Here is a 15,296-nt window from a genome sequence, read left to right as displayed (position 1 = left end):
GCAGAACAACACCCATGGATGTTCTCGCACACCCATCTCACACACACATGAAAATAAAATGCGGTATGGATGTCCCACTAGACCAAACCCGGTTGTTTAAACAGCCAAGGAGGCAGCGTGGTACATTTCTTCACAACTGAAACAAGTGCTGCACTAAACTCCTTCAGCCGAAATTCAGAAAACTGCTAACTCAGATGTTTTGGTGGGACACTTCGAACAGACAGTTTATTCAACCAGAACATTCACTGAAGCAATGTTTGTTCACAAGAGAGCGTTCACTGGACGCTCGCCCTGGGGCATAAAAAGCCTCATTCCATCATTGTGAGGAAAGGACTCCTGTACACAGAAGAGTCAACGGGGAGTAAAAAAGAAAACACCCCTCCAGACTGGACTCACCCCCGAGGCTGGAGTAGTCCTCGTCGGGGGCCACGTTGGAAGAGGCCGGGGAGTCGACGCGCGACAGCCCCAGCTGCCCCAGGGCGTCCTGAATCTCCTGCTCCGTGTCCACATACGTCTTCACCAGGTCCGACAGCACATTCAGCAGACGCGTGTTGGTCTGGGCTGTGTGCCTGCAATCCCGTGGGACCGGGAGAGAGGAAGGGACGGAAGGGTGGGAGGAAAAAAAAAAAAGAGGGGGAGTGGGGAAGGACAAACACACACACACAATGGAGACAGCTCGTGTCGGGGAGGACTCCCTATCTTAACCTACTCACACACCAAACCGCATGCACATCCCGATCCTGATGCCCACTTTTGAGGCTTTTTAGAGGGGCCATGCAGACAAAACACAAGTTTGGTTCATTTGAAAGACTGCCTCATTAGAATCACACTGACACCACATTTAACGCAAACTTCGCTGGAATAAGCTATATAGTTAGGAAAAAGGGAAATGGCCTTGCAACCCACTAGCTCATTTCCCGTAACAGAACCTATGATGTCATACCAGCCAGCTCTGCGATTGTCGGAGGCAGGCAAAAGCAAATTAGGCAAAATGAAAATTAGGCAGAGCTTATCAGCTTACTGAACAAGCTATTTACGCTTAAATTTAGCGCACATTCTTTTTATATCAGTAAGAATGGTGGGGAAACAACGAAAGTTACGAATATGCACAAAAACATAGAAGTACCGATGCACACTGCTGTTGGTACTGCGTGCACTTTGCTTGTTATAGCTGCACAGCAGTGCAGCGCTTTGGGGTTGTCTCAGACGACAGTGGCTGATTAGCGCAAGCGACATTGCCTTACGTGACCCTATTTGTCGAGCATACTCCATGTTTCACAAAACGATGACTACCTACTGCAACAAAAACAAGCCAGGTGCAAATACGGTTAAAAACAAAGCAAAGGTGAATAGCAACGTGGAGCAGTATGGTGGCATCATCTAGGAGGACTGATTGTAAACAAGGCTCCGCACAGTACCAACACAGTGCGCTTCCGCTCTAGCCTGCCCATGCCGCAGTCCCTTGCAGGCTGAGCAGCACACTGGAAGTTCATTTGAAGGCCTGTGCATGTGACGTAATGGCAGACGTCACAAAACACAGGATTTGGCGGGAGAATTAAAATTTTAGCTTAAATTGATTAATTTCTCAGCGAATAAAGCATCCCTTGCTGCCGGAAATACACTGGAGGCACTAGAAAACAACAAACCTTTTGAATAAAACAAACTTATCTTTTGTCTGCATGGCCCTTTAATGACACTTGGAAAAAAAAAAAAAAATTCGGTAGGGCCACAGCCCTTTTTTGTACACCTACAGCGGCAAAGAATTCCCCTAATTCAACTGGAGTGGCCAGTTAACCAGCTACTTTCAGGGGCATGAGAACTTTAAGGTGCTTTGCAATAGTGATGGCTGGTACAACTGCAAGCTCCTTATAATAGCAGAAAGGAGCAACTACTAGGTATGTGGCAGTGGTACGACAATAAAGAAGTAAAAAAAAAATTTCACCGAATACTTAATATTATATGAACAGCTCCCAACTTTCCTCTCCCTTTGTAAGGAAGACTACAGAAAAAAAAAAATTATGCACAGTGTTATAAAAATGAAGAAATATGGTTAAAAAAAGTTAAACCAGGCCAGGACTTTTTGGTGAGAAAGAAAAAAAAAAAAAAGAAAGGCAATATCTGAGATAACAAGAGAATGTGCACACAAAAGGAAAGTGGGCAGCAAATTTTGTTGGCAGGAAGCTATAAAACACGAATTGCAATCTATTTGTCATCACAGGGCTCAGATACAACTGGCTCTCGTTAATTAGGACCACTAAAATTTGGTCAAATTTAGTGAAGATGAAATAAACCAATGTCGAAATGGCTTAGTACCTAACAAAACACTTAAGTTTAATCCAATTATTTAGCAACAGAATCTAGTTAACAGGGTTCGATTTAACGGGAGTAGTACAATCAGCCCTTAAAACAAGCTGCAGTTGTTTTTGGAAGACTCGTTGTATTACTGGTAGTAATTATTTTTCAATTTCTGCTTTCCTATCACTCCCTCTCTGTCTGCAATTCCCAGCCATGAATATTTTTGTGAATTTACAGGTCCTCATTTGCATCCAACTATCCTACGTATGGCTTGAATGTTAATTAATTTGGCTTCTGGTAAAGCTTTTCTTTTTTCTTCTTTTCCCAATACTAATGCTTCTACCGTAAAGGCAACAACAGCTGCCTTTACGGCAACTTTATGGCATGACCTATTATGTTACTCAGTGAATTTACGAGTGGGGACTAACTTAAAAGAACACTACATTCTTCTTGTTTCCATTAGTTTTAACACCTGACATTTCTTTTAGGCAAGCTAAATTCCAACAAACAAAACAATGATGTATTAAATTTACAAAGAAAAAAATATAGTAAATTTAATGTTTCGTGAGCTGTCCTTTGATTTGAGCCACATACTACACACATGCACATATCCACACGTGCACACAAAAAAGATGTGTGGTTTGAAAAGCTCTACACCAAAGTTAAGCTTGCCATAGGAAACACACCTCAGCACAGAACGTTTTCAGCAACCACTGAACCACTGAACATATATATAAAAAAAAATTAAAATGAATCAATTAATGTGGTCAATGCAACTTTCAGAAAGCCCTGAAATTTGCGAAAGAAAAAAAATGCTATCAGTAACAAGCCTCAAAAACTGACTTTTCAGCGTGACGACTCTGACGGTCACCTCTCAAAGCAGTGACGCAAACAAAACTGCCATTTTTAAAAGGGTCCTGAAACCTACCCTGAACATGGTCAACAAAACTGGTGCAACAGTGATATTACGTGCTAAAGGGCAACTGAGTTAAATATTGGCTTTTAGTACTACTGTCAGTTGCCATCCCGCATTGTGTTACCCTGCATTGACCACCAACATGAAGTTCACTAGAAAACCCCAAAAGAGCACTAACCTCAACTCATTTCAATGACCACCAGCTCACAACACAACCACCCATTTTGTCCTTCTTTTTTTGATATCAGTGACTAGAGTCGACCCCCAAGTCTGCACTTTGAAAGTATCAATTGTAACCATCCTTCTATATTTTTTTAAACCGTTTCTCTGTAACACCTTGGGGTAAATAAAGAAAATTCAATATACTTTAAAAAAAAAATTATGTACTTTCATAAAAACTCAGTTTCATTTCAGTCATGATGTTCAGAACGTGGATGTAGAAAACATGCTCTCATGCTGGGATGTATTTTCCATGGAAAACTACAAGAGCTGGTGTTTCATCCTAGGAACAACGGCTATTTCGCAACAAGCTCTAAAAAAAAAAAAAAAAAAAAAAAAAAGCGCCCACGCGAAGAAAGCAAAAAAAAAAAAAAAAAAAAAAAAACCAGACACAGAAAAATTAGACACTTGAGCAAAACTGCCGGTGAAATTGCTCTCCCTGCCGCCCCCTTTTCTACAGTGCCCAAGTTTATGTTTGTTTATACTACTTTTCCCTCAATGACCATACAAGAGGCACGTTAGTCATAATACTATGTATATGTTTATACTACTTTTCCCTCAATGACCATACAAGAGGCACGTTAGCCACAGTACTACCTATATGCACTTTCATCTGGTGCTTGATTTGTGAGGACCCTACCAACCAACCACCACCCTTGGTTGTAGCTCCCCTGCTCACTACGCTTGAAATTTCGTACAGGGGCAGACTTCATTCGCTTGGTAAAACCGCATGGCAATCAGCAACACTGTCTCAGGCATTCCAGCTCTTTGGGCACTTTTCCAGCGGCTACTTTGGCCCAGGGAGCGCTGTTAAATAGAAGGTCTTCATAAGCAGCTCTTCATAAAGTAGCCAAGTGCAAAAGGGTCAAGACGCGACCAGCAGGGTTCTCCTAACTTTGCTTACACACTGATAACTGAAAAGGCGGACCAATGAAACCAACACGGCTTCTTGCGGAATTAGCCAAGCCAAAGGTAACTGTACTGAAAGCGCTTCCGAAGAATGTGATCTATTTCAGTACACTACAAGGCACCATATTTACATTACTAGCAGTACTACGAGCTGCCAGAACAGGTTAATGTCAAACTGCTAGCTTAGACAAATCAAAATGTTAAAAATGAATGCAGTTTTCATTTATTTATTTCATTTAGTAAGCCTGATTTGTTTCAATAAGAAATTCACAGAGGATGCATTCATTCCTATTAAGTGTAACACAACAGCTGTACTTGGCCACCATTTTTTTCTAGCACCAACTTCAGACATGTTCCGTGTACCAAACATGCAAGAGGAGCCGTTAGGAAGAAAAGAACCGAGAAAATTACAGCAAGCAAAAAATTTATGCGAAGGTAAAAAAACTTTTTGCATTAGCTCTCAAGCGAAAAATGGGAGGAAAGGCCACCCTTGTGCAGCCCAAGGCACACAAAATTCCAGGCTGAGGAAACTTCCAACAGTTGTATCATGCAAAGCGTCAGTAGAAAGGCTTTCTATTTTCCCGTAAGATTACAAAAAAAAAAAAAAAAAAAAAGAAAGAAAGGACAGCAACACTTCGCACATTTGTAACCTGCTTTTTAGAGTCTCTTCTTGTCAGCCATAGTTAAGTGACAAAAGAAAGGAACCACAGAAAGTGACCAAGCCTGAAAATGCATTCGACATTTTGGACCTGATTACGTGTTTCTTGCTCACCCATATGCAGTTCCGAAACGTCGAACACACTTTCAGGCTTGGTCCGTTTCTGTGATTCCTTTCTTCATTGCCATGCCTGACCAGACTAACTTTTACCGAACCACCCCAGACTACATTAAAGGAGCCATGAAGACAAAATACAAGTTGGGTTTATTAAAAAGACGGCTTAGTCCCGGTAACAGATATCAATATCATCGCAATCTTTGAACAAATCACGGAGGTATTAAAGAAAACGTGTGAAGCAGTCGCAACCCCCTAGCCAATTTCCCGCAACTTTTCTATGACGTAACGGAACCTTGTTTGTGCGATTGGCGGCCGCTTAACTGACCTGTCGCGATGACACATGATTGGACGTCTTAATGGGGCCTCTAGTTCCATTTGACCTCACCACTTGAATGCTAACGTGCAGTTAACGCACTGAAAATTATGTTTTATTGTTGGTCCGTATGACGTCATTCCTACTCATAACACGTCACTGTGGCGCAAAATTTTAAAGTTTTTAAATACTTCTTGCTTTTTTTTTGTTAAAAAAACATCTTTTGTGGCTGTAATGGAGCTGAGCGAGATACTGAATCCCAGTTCTTTCAAATTAAACAAACTTGTATTTTCTCTTCATGGCTCCTTTAAGTGACAGGAAGGTTTAAAAAAAGGAAAAAAGGAAAAAATAAAAGCCAGACACCAAGAGGGAAAGCAAAAAGACAAGAAAAATAAAAATAACCCACAGTGGGCAAATACAATGTGCTTCCCCAACCACATTTTTATCTATCTATTTCAAGCCAGTCAAATGCATATGCACTGCCTACATTGCTATTCTCTGGTGCACTCTGTTGCACCACAGAATGACCCTTGCTGACAACCCACGCATCAGTGGTTGTTATCCCGCCCCATAGACATGTCCCCCCTCCCCTGCCCTAAACCGATAAGAGCTCCCTGCCCAATGGTACGCGGTGTCCCCAAATTCCCTTCTCCTGACAGTCTCCCTGCAGTGCCGTGCCACTCCATGCTGAGACCCTTGTGAGCCCCCCCCCCGTGCTGATTACTCTGGAGAAAAGTACGAGAAAAGAGAGGAGGAGGGAAAGTGGGGAAGTCGGAACAGCACAGAGCTGCAGCGACACACAGAGAAATGCATGGGACGACGGAAGCAGAGAGAGAGCGAGAGCGAGGGGAGTGCTGTCCTCGGTGACACACAGGCTCACTGTACGTGCTGGTGCTGTTGCCCACTTCAACCCACCAACGGAAACCACGACTGTGGTGCACCTCTTTGGCCCTCCTTCTCCCAAGCCCTGACCACCCCCCACACACACACAGCAGGGATGGCCAGCTTGCTTGTCTGCCAGCACCTAAGCTGCACATTCCCTTCCAGCAGCAGCCCAATTTAGACTGAAATCTCAAGCCGCTTGGCAACGATGAACAACCACACTGATCTCTTCTGTGAAAGCCCCCCTCCCACCAACGTCCTTTTCTCTCTCTCAATATCCTTTCCCGACCCAGCAGGAATTTTCAGCCACAGCAACGAAACAGTTATACGGCACATGACGACGCGAAAAGTTCTCATAAATGAAGCAGCGATGGCACTGGGCTCAAGTAGTTTGAGATACATAGCAAAAGATAAAGGTTAAGGTCAGCGCTGAGATGCACACGGTAATCCTAAACTACCGGTGCTGTGATAGAGCAGAATGGTAAGTTTACATAGCTAGGTTGTACTAAAGCATGGTGTGTGGGTGGCATTATTAAGAAAATCCAGTTCACTATTCAACAGCTCTGCAGGTAGAAAAAAGGGGCCACGCATGGGTGGCATAACATTTGACCTGAGCTCTACGGGATAGGAACAAGCAGCGAACAAGCTTCCTCCACGCTGTGTGTGTGTGGGTATGCATACCATCTGTGCAACACCTCTCAGTATACCCGGCGCTTACATATGCACCTATGCAGGGTCAAATGTTTTTCGACAAAGCAAAACCTTACCATGTGATGTAAACAGAAATGCAAGTTAGTAGTAGCAGGGCATTTCGAAGCAAGCAGAAATAAAGAGAAGGGAAAGGCCGCAACTACAACCCAGAGATAAACAAACTAAAAGTATAAAACAGATATTGGGAAGGGGGTGAGCAAGGAGCTGACTGACAGCTTTTCACCAATTAGGAATGCAACATGTGCCTTGCCGTGTTCACAGCCAAAGGTAAACACGACCTGTCTTATTACAATGGTCCCAAATACGCTAAATTCACAACTACTAAATTTCGTTTGATGTGGCGTTTAGAGCCACAAAAAGCAGCGTCGAAATGTGTCTACAGATTCAAGGCGTAAAAGGCCCCCAAGAACGTTATTTTTCAATCGTACATTACCTCCAACAAGTTACCCTCTCTCAAAATAATATATACTTCTTATACTGATATAAAGCATAATACCCACAGGGAGGGGCCCCATCATGCAACTGTTAATGAAACAAGGCAAACCAAGAGTTCCAAAAGGGCGTCAAACAAAAACCACCAATGCAAAGCAAGGCAGAACCAGTTAGCAAAAAAAAAGTATAGAAAGAACATGCGAAAGAGCTATAACTTGCAAAGAAAAAGAGGCATAAGAGGCACAGGCCAGGGTATGGTGGGAACGGAAAGAAGATAGCGACCCACAAAGCAACCACCAGATAAAGTGCATAAGGTGAACAGAACTGTGCCAACAAAAAGGCAGGTATGACTACACAAATTCAACACACAGCTTTCAGGCTAGTTACAGCAATCTAGTGATTTTTTTTTTTCTTGTACGATAAAATATTCCCATTAAGGCCGCCACCAATGTGCTGCCAGTCATCATCTCCTCAGTGCAGCCCTGGCTGCAAAAAAGGCACTGCACCTCAAGGGGAAACCAGGGGCAAAATAAGCACGAAGACTACCTATATAGTACACAGTGTAAATTAGCCCCGCTTGCCCAAAATTCTATTCACTGCCTCGCAAAGCTATCAATGCCTTACCAGCCCAATGTCACCAGTAGAGTACAGTTAATGCCCTCTCCTTGCCTGTCCCATGGAATGCTCAACACTCCAGCCAGGTTCTCAGAGAACACCAAATAAAGAGTGATTCTGACCACTTTGATGGCTATCATGTATTAACTGCTTGGCTCAGTGCTGCACACAAGTAAGCACGATATATGCTTAAAATGCATTTACTGCACAGAGCCAACTTCATGCTGAGCTAACCTGGGAACACAAATACCAAGCTAGTGCAATTCTACCATGACAATGCCTGGTGGCGCACTGCGGTACCTCCACACTATCGCGCCAGCATTTCGTAATTAGCTAGCAAACGGTAACTCTTAAATCTATACGCTGCCCCAACCCAAACCCATTCCCCATCACTAGAGTGCAGCTAAGAGTGCACTGGGGTAAAATGATGCCTGCACTGGCACGACACTGGTGGCGGGATAGTGGTGCACAGACGTGCCAATCGTGAGACTGGCAGGGCAGGGCCAGGGAAAAGGCCGCAAAGGAGGCAAACACAAAGGGGAAAAAAAAAAAAAAGTAACAGAAAGAAGGCAAAATGTGGAGATACCCCCCTTAGAGAAAAAAGGTTCCGAGATTTAGAGTGATGCACTTACAGCTGCCAAGACTGAATCTCATTGGCTGTCAGCCCTGAGCCTGCGAGCCACTCCCTAGAACAGAAGACATCACCACTGCATGTGGACAGCGGGCTGGCTTTCTCTTCCGAGAACGGACGACAGGGGGGGCTTTGCGGGTGGGAGGGGGGGGGAGTGGACGCAGGTCGAGGAGGGGAAGACAATGAGAGGGAAAGGGGGAACGAGAGGGAGAGAGAAAAAAATCAGGGGAGGGGTAAACGCAAACAAAAAAACGGCACAGTGATCAAAGGGAGGGCGACAGAGAGAGAGAGAGGCGTGTGGGAGGATGATGTGGGTAAGCAGGCCAACACAAAAGAGAAGCAAAATGGGGTTAACAGAGGAATAACAACAGAGGTTGGGCCATAGACAGCACACCAAGGTGAACATAAAATATAAACAGCAAAGAAAACAACCAATCAAGTAAAAAAGGCTGAGTGCCTGGGCTACCACTAGTCAATAGCTGTTCATCTTGGCAGACCAGCACAATAGAAAACAAACATACCAGGCCTCCCTTCAAACTTTCTGGACAAGTCTTCGTAGTTCACTGCCAGTTTTCCATTTTGTGCAGACCGGGGCATTTTTCGTGTTCTCCGCTTGCAGCGTTAAGGAAAGGCCGCGGATATGTTCTCCACTCGCCCGCTTTGCCAGCAAAATCAAGAGGAAACATTCTTCTGTTGTTTGTGTTCCACTGCACTGGTCTGCCATAATGAACTGAGAACACAGCCGTCTGATTTAGAGAAATTCGCATTTCTTGTTGGGCACGTCCCATGCCTGGTATTGTGTTTTCTACTCTACCTACTAGGTTCTAAAAAAAAAAAAAGACACTAGTGTTAAAAATTGCCCTGCAGTAGCACATATGCCTCCAACAACACTTCAACCTAGTCTTTACCAGCCACCATTTCACAGTGGTAGCTTTTTGCAAATCAATAAGCTGGGTGAGTTGAAATGGCCCCTTTTAAAAAGCAGGGTAAAAAGATGACGGAAAACTAAAAAGTTATCTTCTACGTTACTTGTTTCCTCACACTGTTTTTTTAAAGTGCCTTCCTTTACTGCTTGTAAGGAATGCATGCTTTTTTATGCACTAGTATTTCTGTATGCAACTGTTAGGATGTAGGTCTGCTCCTTGCTGTGACTCGACAAAAATGCTAGCAACAAATGCGTCCTCCCAGTCCCCAGTCCCGTTCCGGATCGAGCTTAGCTTTGCTACACTAATGCTGTATTCGGGTGGTCCCTTTAAAGTGCTCTGCAGAGCGCTCTGAACACCGGCTGCATTTTCGGGTGGTCAAAATCGAGTGCTCGAAGTATGTTCAGTTGGTCGTCTCAGAGTGTCGTCCTCAGACTGCTCCGACTTCGAAGTGGGAGCACCTCCAAGATCTCGAGGCGAGTGGTGACATGACACTGGCTGCCGAGTTGGATGTTTTTTGCAAAGTAGCTGCCATTTCACCGAGGCCCAGCCAGCTGTTTGTCGCAGGAATGTTTAGTTGGGTGTGATGTTTTTGCTTTTCACGCGAAAACGTGCCGTACCCACGATGGATGCACTGACGCAGCTGCTTATGCCACCCATGCGGTGCTGGCGGGGGCGGAAACAAGCCGTCGTCCAGGTAGCTTGAGCTACCGCTTGTTACCGCTCTCCAAAATGAACTTGGAGCCGCAAACACAGTTCCACATGTGCAAAAAAAGCCGATAATGTGGCTAAAAGTGGCAATACAAATCGTCATTCTGGGCGCTTATGAAAGCCACCATCAAATATCTGCCACAGTGCTAAGCCTAAACAACTCTTGGCGGCCCCACCGGCTGCTTATAACACGTTTGGACCTGTCTGAAAATGGCCCGACAGGCGCGCTTCATTCTATTAATGCAAGTAGTAAGCCCCTCCCACTGCTGTTGAGGGCGGTACTGGCTGCGTTGCGGTTGGGGAGCAAATTCTCTCACTCAATTCGAGAGTGGCCTCAGCATCCAAGTACTCTGAGCTAGAGGATCAGAGCGACCACCCGAATACAGCATAAGGCAAAGACATAACTGAAAGGGAATGGGCATACATTAAGGTGACAAGGAACATGCTTCCAAGAAAGCTGTTTCAGCAGGAACTACTTTGAGTTGAGCTAGCTGGTTTGCGTGGGCATTTAACCCTTTCGAGTCACGGATGTATATTGTTACGAGGCGAGGACGCGGAAGAGAAGAATGTATTTGAAGTATTTACACTATTTACAGGAAGAAAGGCTGGGCTGCCGCTAACATCAGAACGACCCACAAGAGACCTCGTCGTCTTCCTCTACCAACAACCGTCGCTGGACGCATTGTTCTTGCTTGTGGACCAATCCCTCAGAACTACATCGTTCGTCGTCCGCTAGTTTGCTCCGTGGCAATATGTACGTCCTCTGCAAACACCTTTAAAATGGTTAATGACGTACATGTACGGCATTGCTTGTATCTTTAAAAAGCACGCCTTTTTCGCCAACTTCGCTTGCTTGGCATGTGCTGCCACAATTCGGAAATACGTTAAATTTTTTTCTTGCGCCGATGGCTCTTCTCTTTATTTTTTTATGATTTACTTCAGCGGCACGCCGGCTATCGCTTGCGCATCCGCTAACGAGGGGGCGTGCTGGGTATCGCCCACCAAGTACCCCGGCACCTCTCGCTTCTTGCGCCTGCCACAGACCAAGTTCGCCTGCAAAACTGATGAGGCTGTTTTCTCGTTTTTTTTTTTTTCAATTTATTTTATGAGCGGTGCGCCGTCTATCGCTCCCGCATTTGGCCGCGCGCAACCGCGCGTGCCAGAGTGTGCCGGCGGGTTCACAGCGGCTCGTTTTGGTATCGTCCTCCGGGCGCTTCGCGCTTTTAGCGCCCGCGAAACTGATGTCTATCTGATTTTGATTCACTCAAAAGGTGCCGGCTTGTTACTCTCTCGTTTTTATTTAGAATTTTTCTTCTGTAACGCCATCATAAACCACATGTATATAACAATACAAATGATTTTTTTGTCACTTTACGGTCACCCAAACAAATTTTTGATTATTTTTCCTCGATATAGATTTGTCCGTAGAATTTAAATCAGCAATAAAAAGAATCGACCCTGGGGGTGAAAAAATTTGGCGAAAAAATTCGACCTTCAAAGGGTTAAAGGAGTACTGGAGCCAAATTTATGTCGTCTAGTTCTCTTAACACTAAATGCAACAGGTACATCTACGTCATTTCAGACTCTCAATTCACATCAATCGTTTTATGTTAACACTGAAGGCAATAAATTTCCGCTCAGTGCAAAGCTTCAATCTTGTATACATCACCCCCAACAGGATAAAAAAAACAAACAAATGGGGGTGGGGGAATTACTGTATCACTAAGCATGGAACAACTATGGTTACACAAGGTTTACAAAGTTAAATCTAGTGGCACCCTTCACCTTTGTATAGCCTCATGCATACGACTTTAGTTCAGAATGCAAATACAAAGCCCCCCCCGTTCCTATGACAGGGATCCTGACACTCTACAAATGGCTCCCAGAGAAGGTTCAATAAAAGCTGAAGCCTAGAGGCACCACTATATACAAGGCAGTCACTGCACTCCCTACTTGCATGCCATCACAAAGTTCACTGCTGCATCTACATTCTACTGGGTAAATATACAAAGCTCCGCTCAGAATTCATGCACATTCATTTGCCATATGGCTTCTGACTTTTAATTTTGAATCAAATCCTAACTACAGTATGTGTTCTTCCCTAGAGAACTTTCAGGATTTACTGCCTAATGACTGGAGAGCCAATACGCTTTTATCACCAAGGGTCAGTGCCCTATAAGTAAGCTAAACAAGAAGAAAAACAGTGTTGCAAAATAGAGTATTGCGTGTTCACAAATGTTTCCTTGTTAGGTCTGTGCTTGTGCACCCCCCTCCCCATCTAGTGAGTGAACTTACTTGGTAACAGAGTTCAGCAATTCACACAAAATAAGCTAGCAAACGAGGTTAAAAAATTGCAGGTATGGCCTTGGAGGATTACAAGAAGGCCGTTTATTGTGAGACTGGTGGTGAACCAGACGTGAAGCGGTTAGCATGTGTAATAAACGGGTAGTATATAAATGTAAATCAAATAACAACACGAGACGAGCATAAAAGAACTGTACTCACATCTTGAGAAGCAGGGCCTTACTGTGTGAGTAAACACAACAGAAGGGAGAAAAAATAAAAACAAAACGTTATCTCAGTCTCCTGATCGAAACAAAAGCGTTTTCCCGTGGGTGCAGCAGCAAAGCCGAGTGCGGGTGGGCGGGGAGCACAAAAGTGCAAGGTGCCAGAGGTGCTTGGGTGTGTGCGAGGCATGGCACATTGATCGCGTAGATTTTAAGGGCAGGGCCATTATATTTGACTTCAGCCCTGCCCACTGGTAGACCATAGCCGTCACTCTGCCTCGATCCTGTTACAACCTTGCCTGCTAGGACAGTTCTTTCAGCCCGTGGAAATAGGAGGGCTGATTGTAAAGCTTCGGGACCGATTAATTCGCAAACACAAAATTGCAACACAAAGCCTTCCATTTCAATTTTTGGTTCTCCATTCTATAAACGACCGAAGCATTCGAAATCGACTGCTTTGTGACCATCAATGCTGTGGGAAGGACCTCTTTTAGCTTAATTATTTGGAGCCCTCGGAATGTTCAGAAATCGCGTGGCTCATCCAGACTGACCGCGTTCTAAGAACCATGAATTCCTAGTTACAGAAGCCAATATTAGGATAATAAAATTACCAATTCCTCAACTAACAGCGCTTTTCTAAGATTAATTCCTCAACTAACAGCGCTTTTCTAAGATTATTATCAGTCAATGTGCACCTACATGTTGCTCCCGTGGCACTGACTGCACTGAATGAAATCAGCAGGACAGTGCCAGAGTACTGGCCATCTCACCAAGATGTATCACAAGATGATTTCTGGGCACACTAAAACGAACTGCACTGAAAGACCTCCTCCGATGACAATTTGAATAAAAGAGTCCTAACCACTATGCTAAGAGGATGTCACAGTCTGTTTTCAGTGTTTATAGAATGCTGTGAATCAAAAAAAAGAAAAAAGGTATTGCATGTAGTGGGGGGAGGGGGGTTAAACAAAAGGCATGTCGAGTCACTTGACTGAACAAACAAATCGTTCCTGAAACCTTACATCAGCCCTCTCATGTTAGGTGCATCAGTGCACCTTTTACACTGCTCTGCCTATAACCTGCAACATTTATGGGTTCGCTTGTTTGGAGGCATGACCTTTCAACAGCCATAGCAGGCGTGATCTTCAACAGGGGGACCAGGGCTGAGATTACTTTCTGATTTGTCTGCTTTCCACCTGCTCTCTCTCTCTCTCACCAACTCTTTGAGTGGTCAAGCCTCAAATGGTCAACCCAGTTTAGAAGTGGCATACACCAACCAACACAATTTGGTTCCCATTTTCTAGAAATGTGGCAGTAAATGATAATACAATGCCTAATTTTAAAATCCAGCCGAGTTTTATCCCCTAAATTTTAAAATTTCTCAGTGTTGCAGGTTTCTTGTGAAAAATTTGCAGCTTAAAGTGCTCGCGGAAGTAAAACCTACGTACAGTTACTCGTGTTACCTTGTCCTAGCTGTTCGAAAGCACACAGTCAATATGAAGGCCAAAAACTTTGCCAAGCTTTTTTTTTTTGCTTCAAATAACATGACAATTGCATTGAATGCACACTGGTTGCACTAAGTAATGTCTGTAAAAATGAAGAGTTCCGTGGGCCACAGACTACTGACAGAAGCCCATACTTATTTTGCTAGGCTTGCTTTACTGTGGTAAATTAAACAATTTGTTGCCACATTGCCTTTGCCTTGTTGAACAATTTAAAAAAAAAAAACAATAAATACTGTCATCTTTTAAGCTTATTTACAAAATTTTGTTACCCACAAACTTAAAGCTTTAGTGCTTACATTGGGCTTTTGTTTATAAGCTTTTTCCAGTAACCTGCCTGTGCTTGCACCACAAAATGACTGAAAACGTAAACGTACACAATCTTATAATGTACATCCATAACTTAACATACCCTGGTAGGTAATCCGAACATCATCACTTTCACCAGCACTTTTAATCCTCCAAGCCTTTTTAACTACAAGACCTTGATTATGGTCAGAAAAAACTCACCTTTACTTTCACTGGCAATTCTAAGAATAGTATACTACTCTGAATGGCTTCTAAAGTATGAGTGCACACTTAATAATCTGCTTCACCGGGCAGAGTTTAGCACCTCAGTTTTATTTAATTAGTTTGCACCTTTACAATTACAACGTAGATTGCTGCATCAACAAACTGCTGAAAAAGAAGGTCAGTAGTAGGAATGCTAGTGAACGAGAGGGGCGATGAAAAAAAGATGCTGTTGCCGACAATCAGAAGCCCAGACGAGAAGACAGAGGAGACAGCATGGGAAAGGAGGAGGAGGAGAAGGCCGGAAGCAGTGGGTGAGACCGAGAACAATACCTGGGAGAACGTGACGTAGCCCTGATTTCCTTGGAGGCAAGCTCATCCTGGGCTTTCCGAAGCTGTTCTTGCAGCTCTTCTTTTTCCGCGTGGAGCTGGGTGAAAAGCGTGA

At 44.0% G+C, this 15,296-nt stretch overlaps 1 protein-coding gene across 9 annotated transcripts in view; it reads right to left on the bottom strand.

Annotated features, from left to right (window-relative positions):
* LOC144169219 (uncharacterized) overlaps positions 1-15,296 on the bottom strand; it is a 118,488-nt gene that overhangs the window by 51,589 nt on the left and 51,603 nt on the right. For 4 of the 9 annotated variants that reach the window (XM_077698265.1, XM_077698267.1, XM_077698272.1 and 1 more), the window contains exons 14-17: positions 15,185-15,279; positions 12,838-12,858; positions 8,700-8,828; positions 397-569 (exon numbers count right to left, since the gene is read on the bottom strand). In XM_077698265.1, the coding sequence (XP_077554391.1) occupies positions 397-569; positions 8,700-8,828; positions 12,838-12,858; positions 15,185-15,279 (418 nt within the window). The remainder of the gene's footprint in view (positions 1-396; positions 570-8,699; positions 8,829-12,837; positions 12,859-15,184; positions 15,280-15,296) is intronic. The other 5 variants (XM_077698269.1, XM_077698271.1, XM_077698266.1 and 2 more) reach the window with 5 other exon arrangements.

Source organism: Haemaphysalis longicornis, unplaced genomic scaffold (assembly GCF_048455015.1).
Source record: "Haemaphysalis longicornis isolate Haplotype H1 unplaced genomic scaffold, Haemaphysalis longicornis Haplotype H1 scaffold_2, whole genome shotgun sequence".
In the NCBI taxonomy this organism is placed as follows: Eukaryota; Metazoa; Arthropoda; class Arachnida; order Ixodida; family Ixodidae; genus Haemaphysalis; species Haemaphysalis longicornis.
Note: the sequence above shows the minus strand (reverse complement) of the source record. Positions and strands in the feature narration are given on the sequence as shown.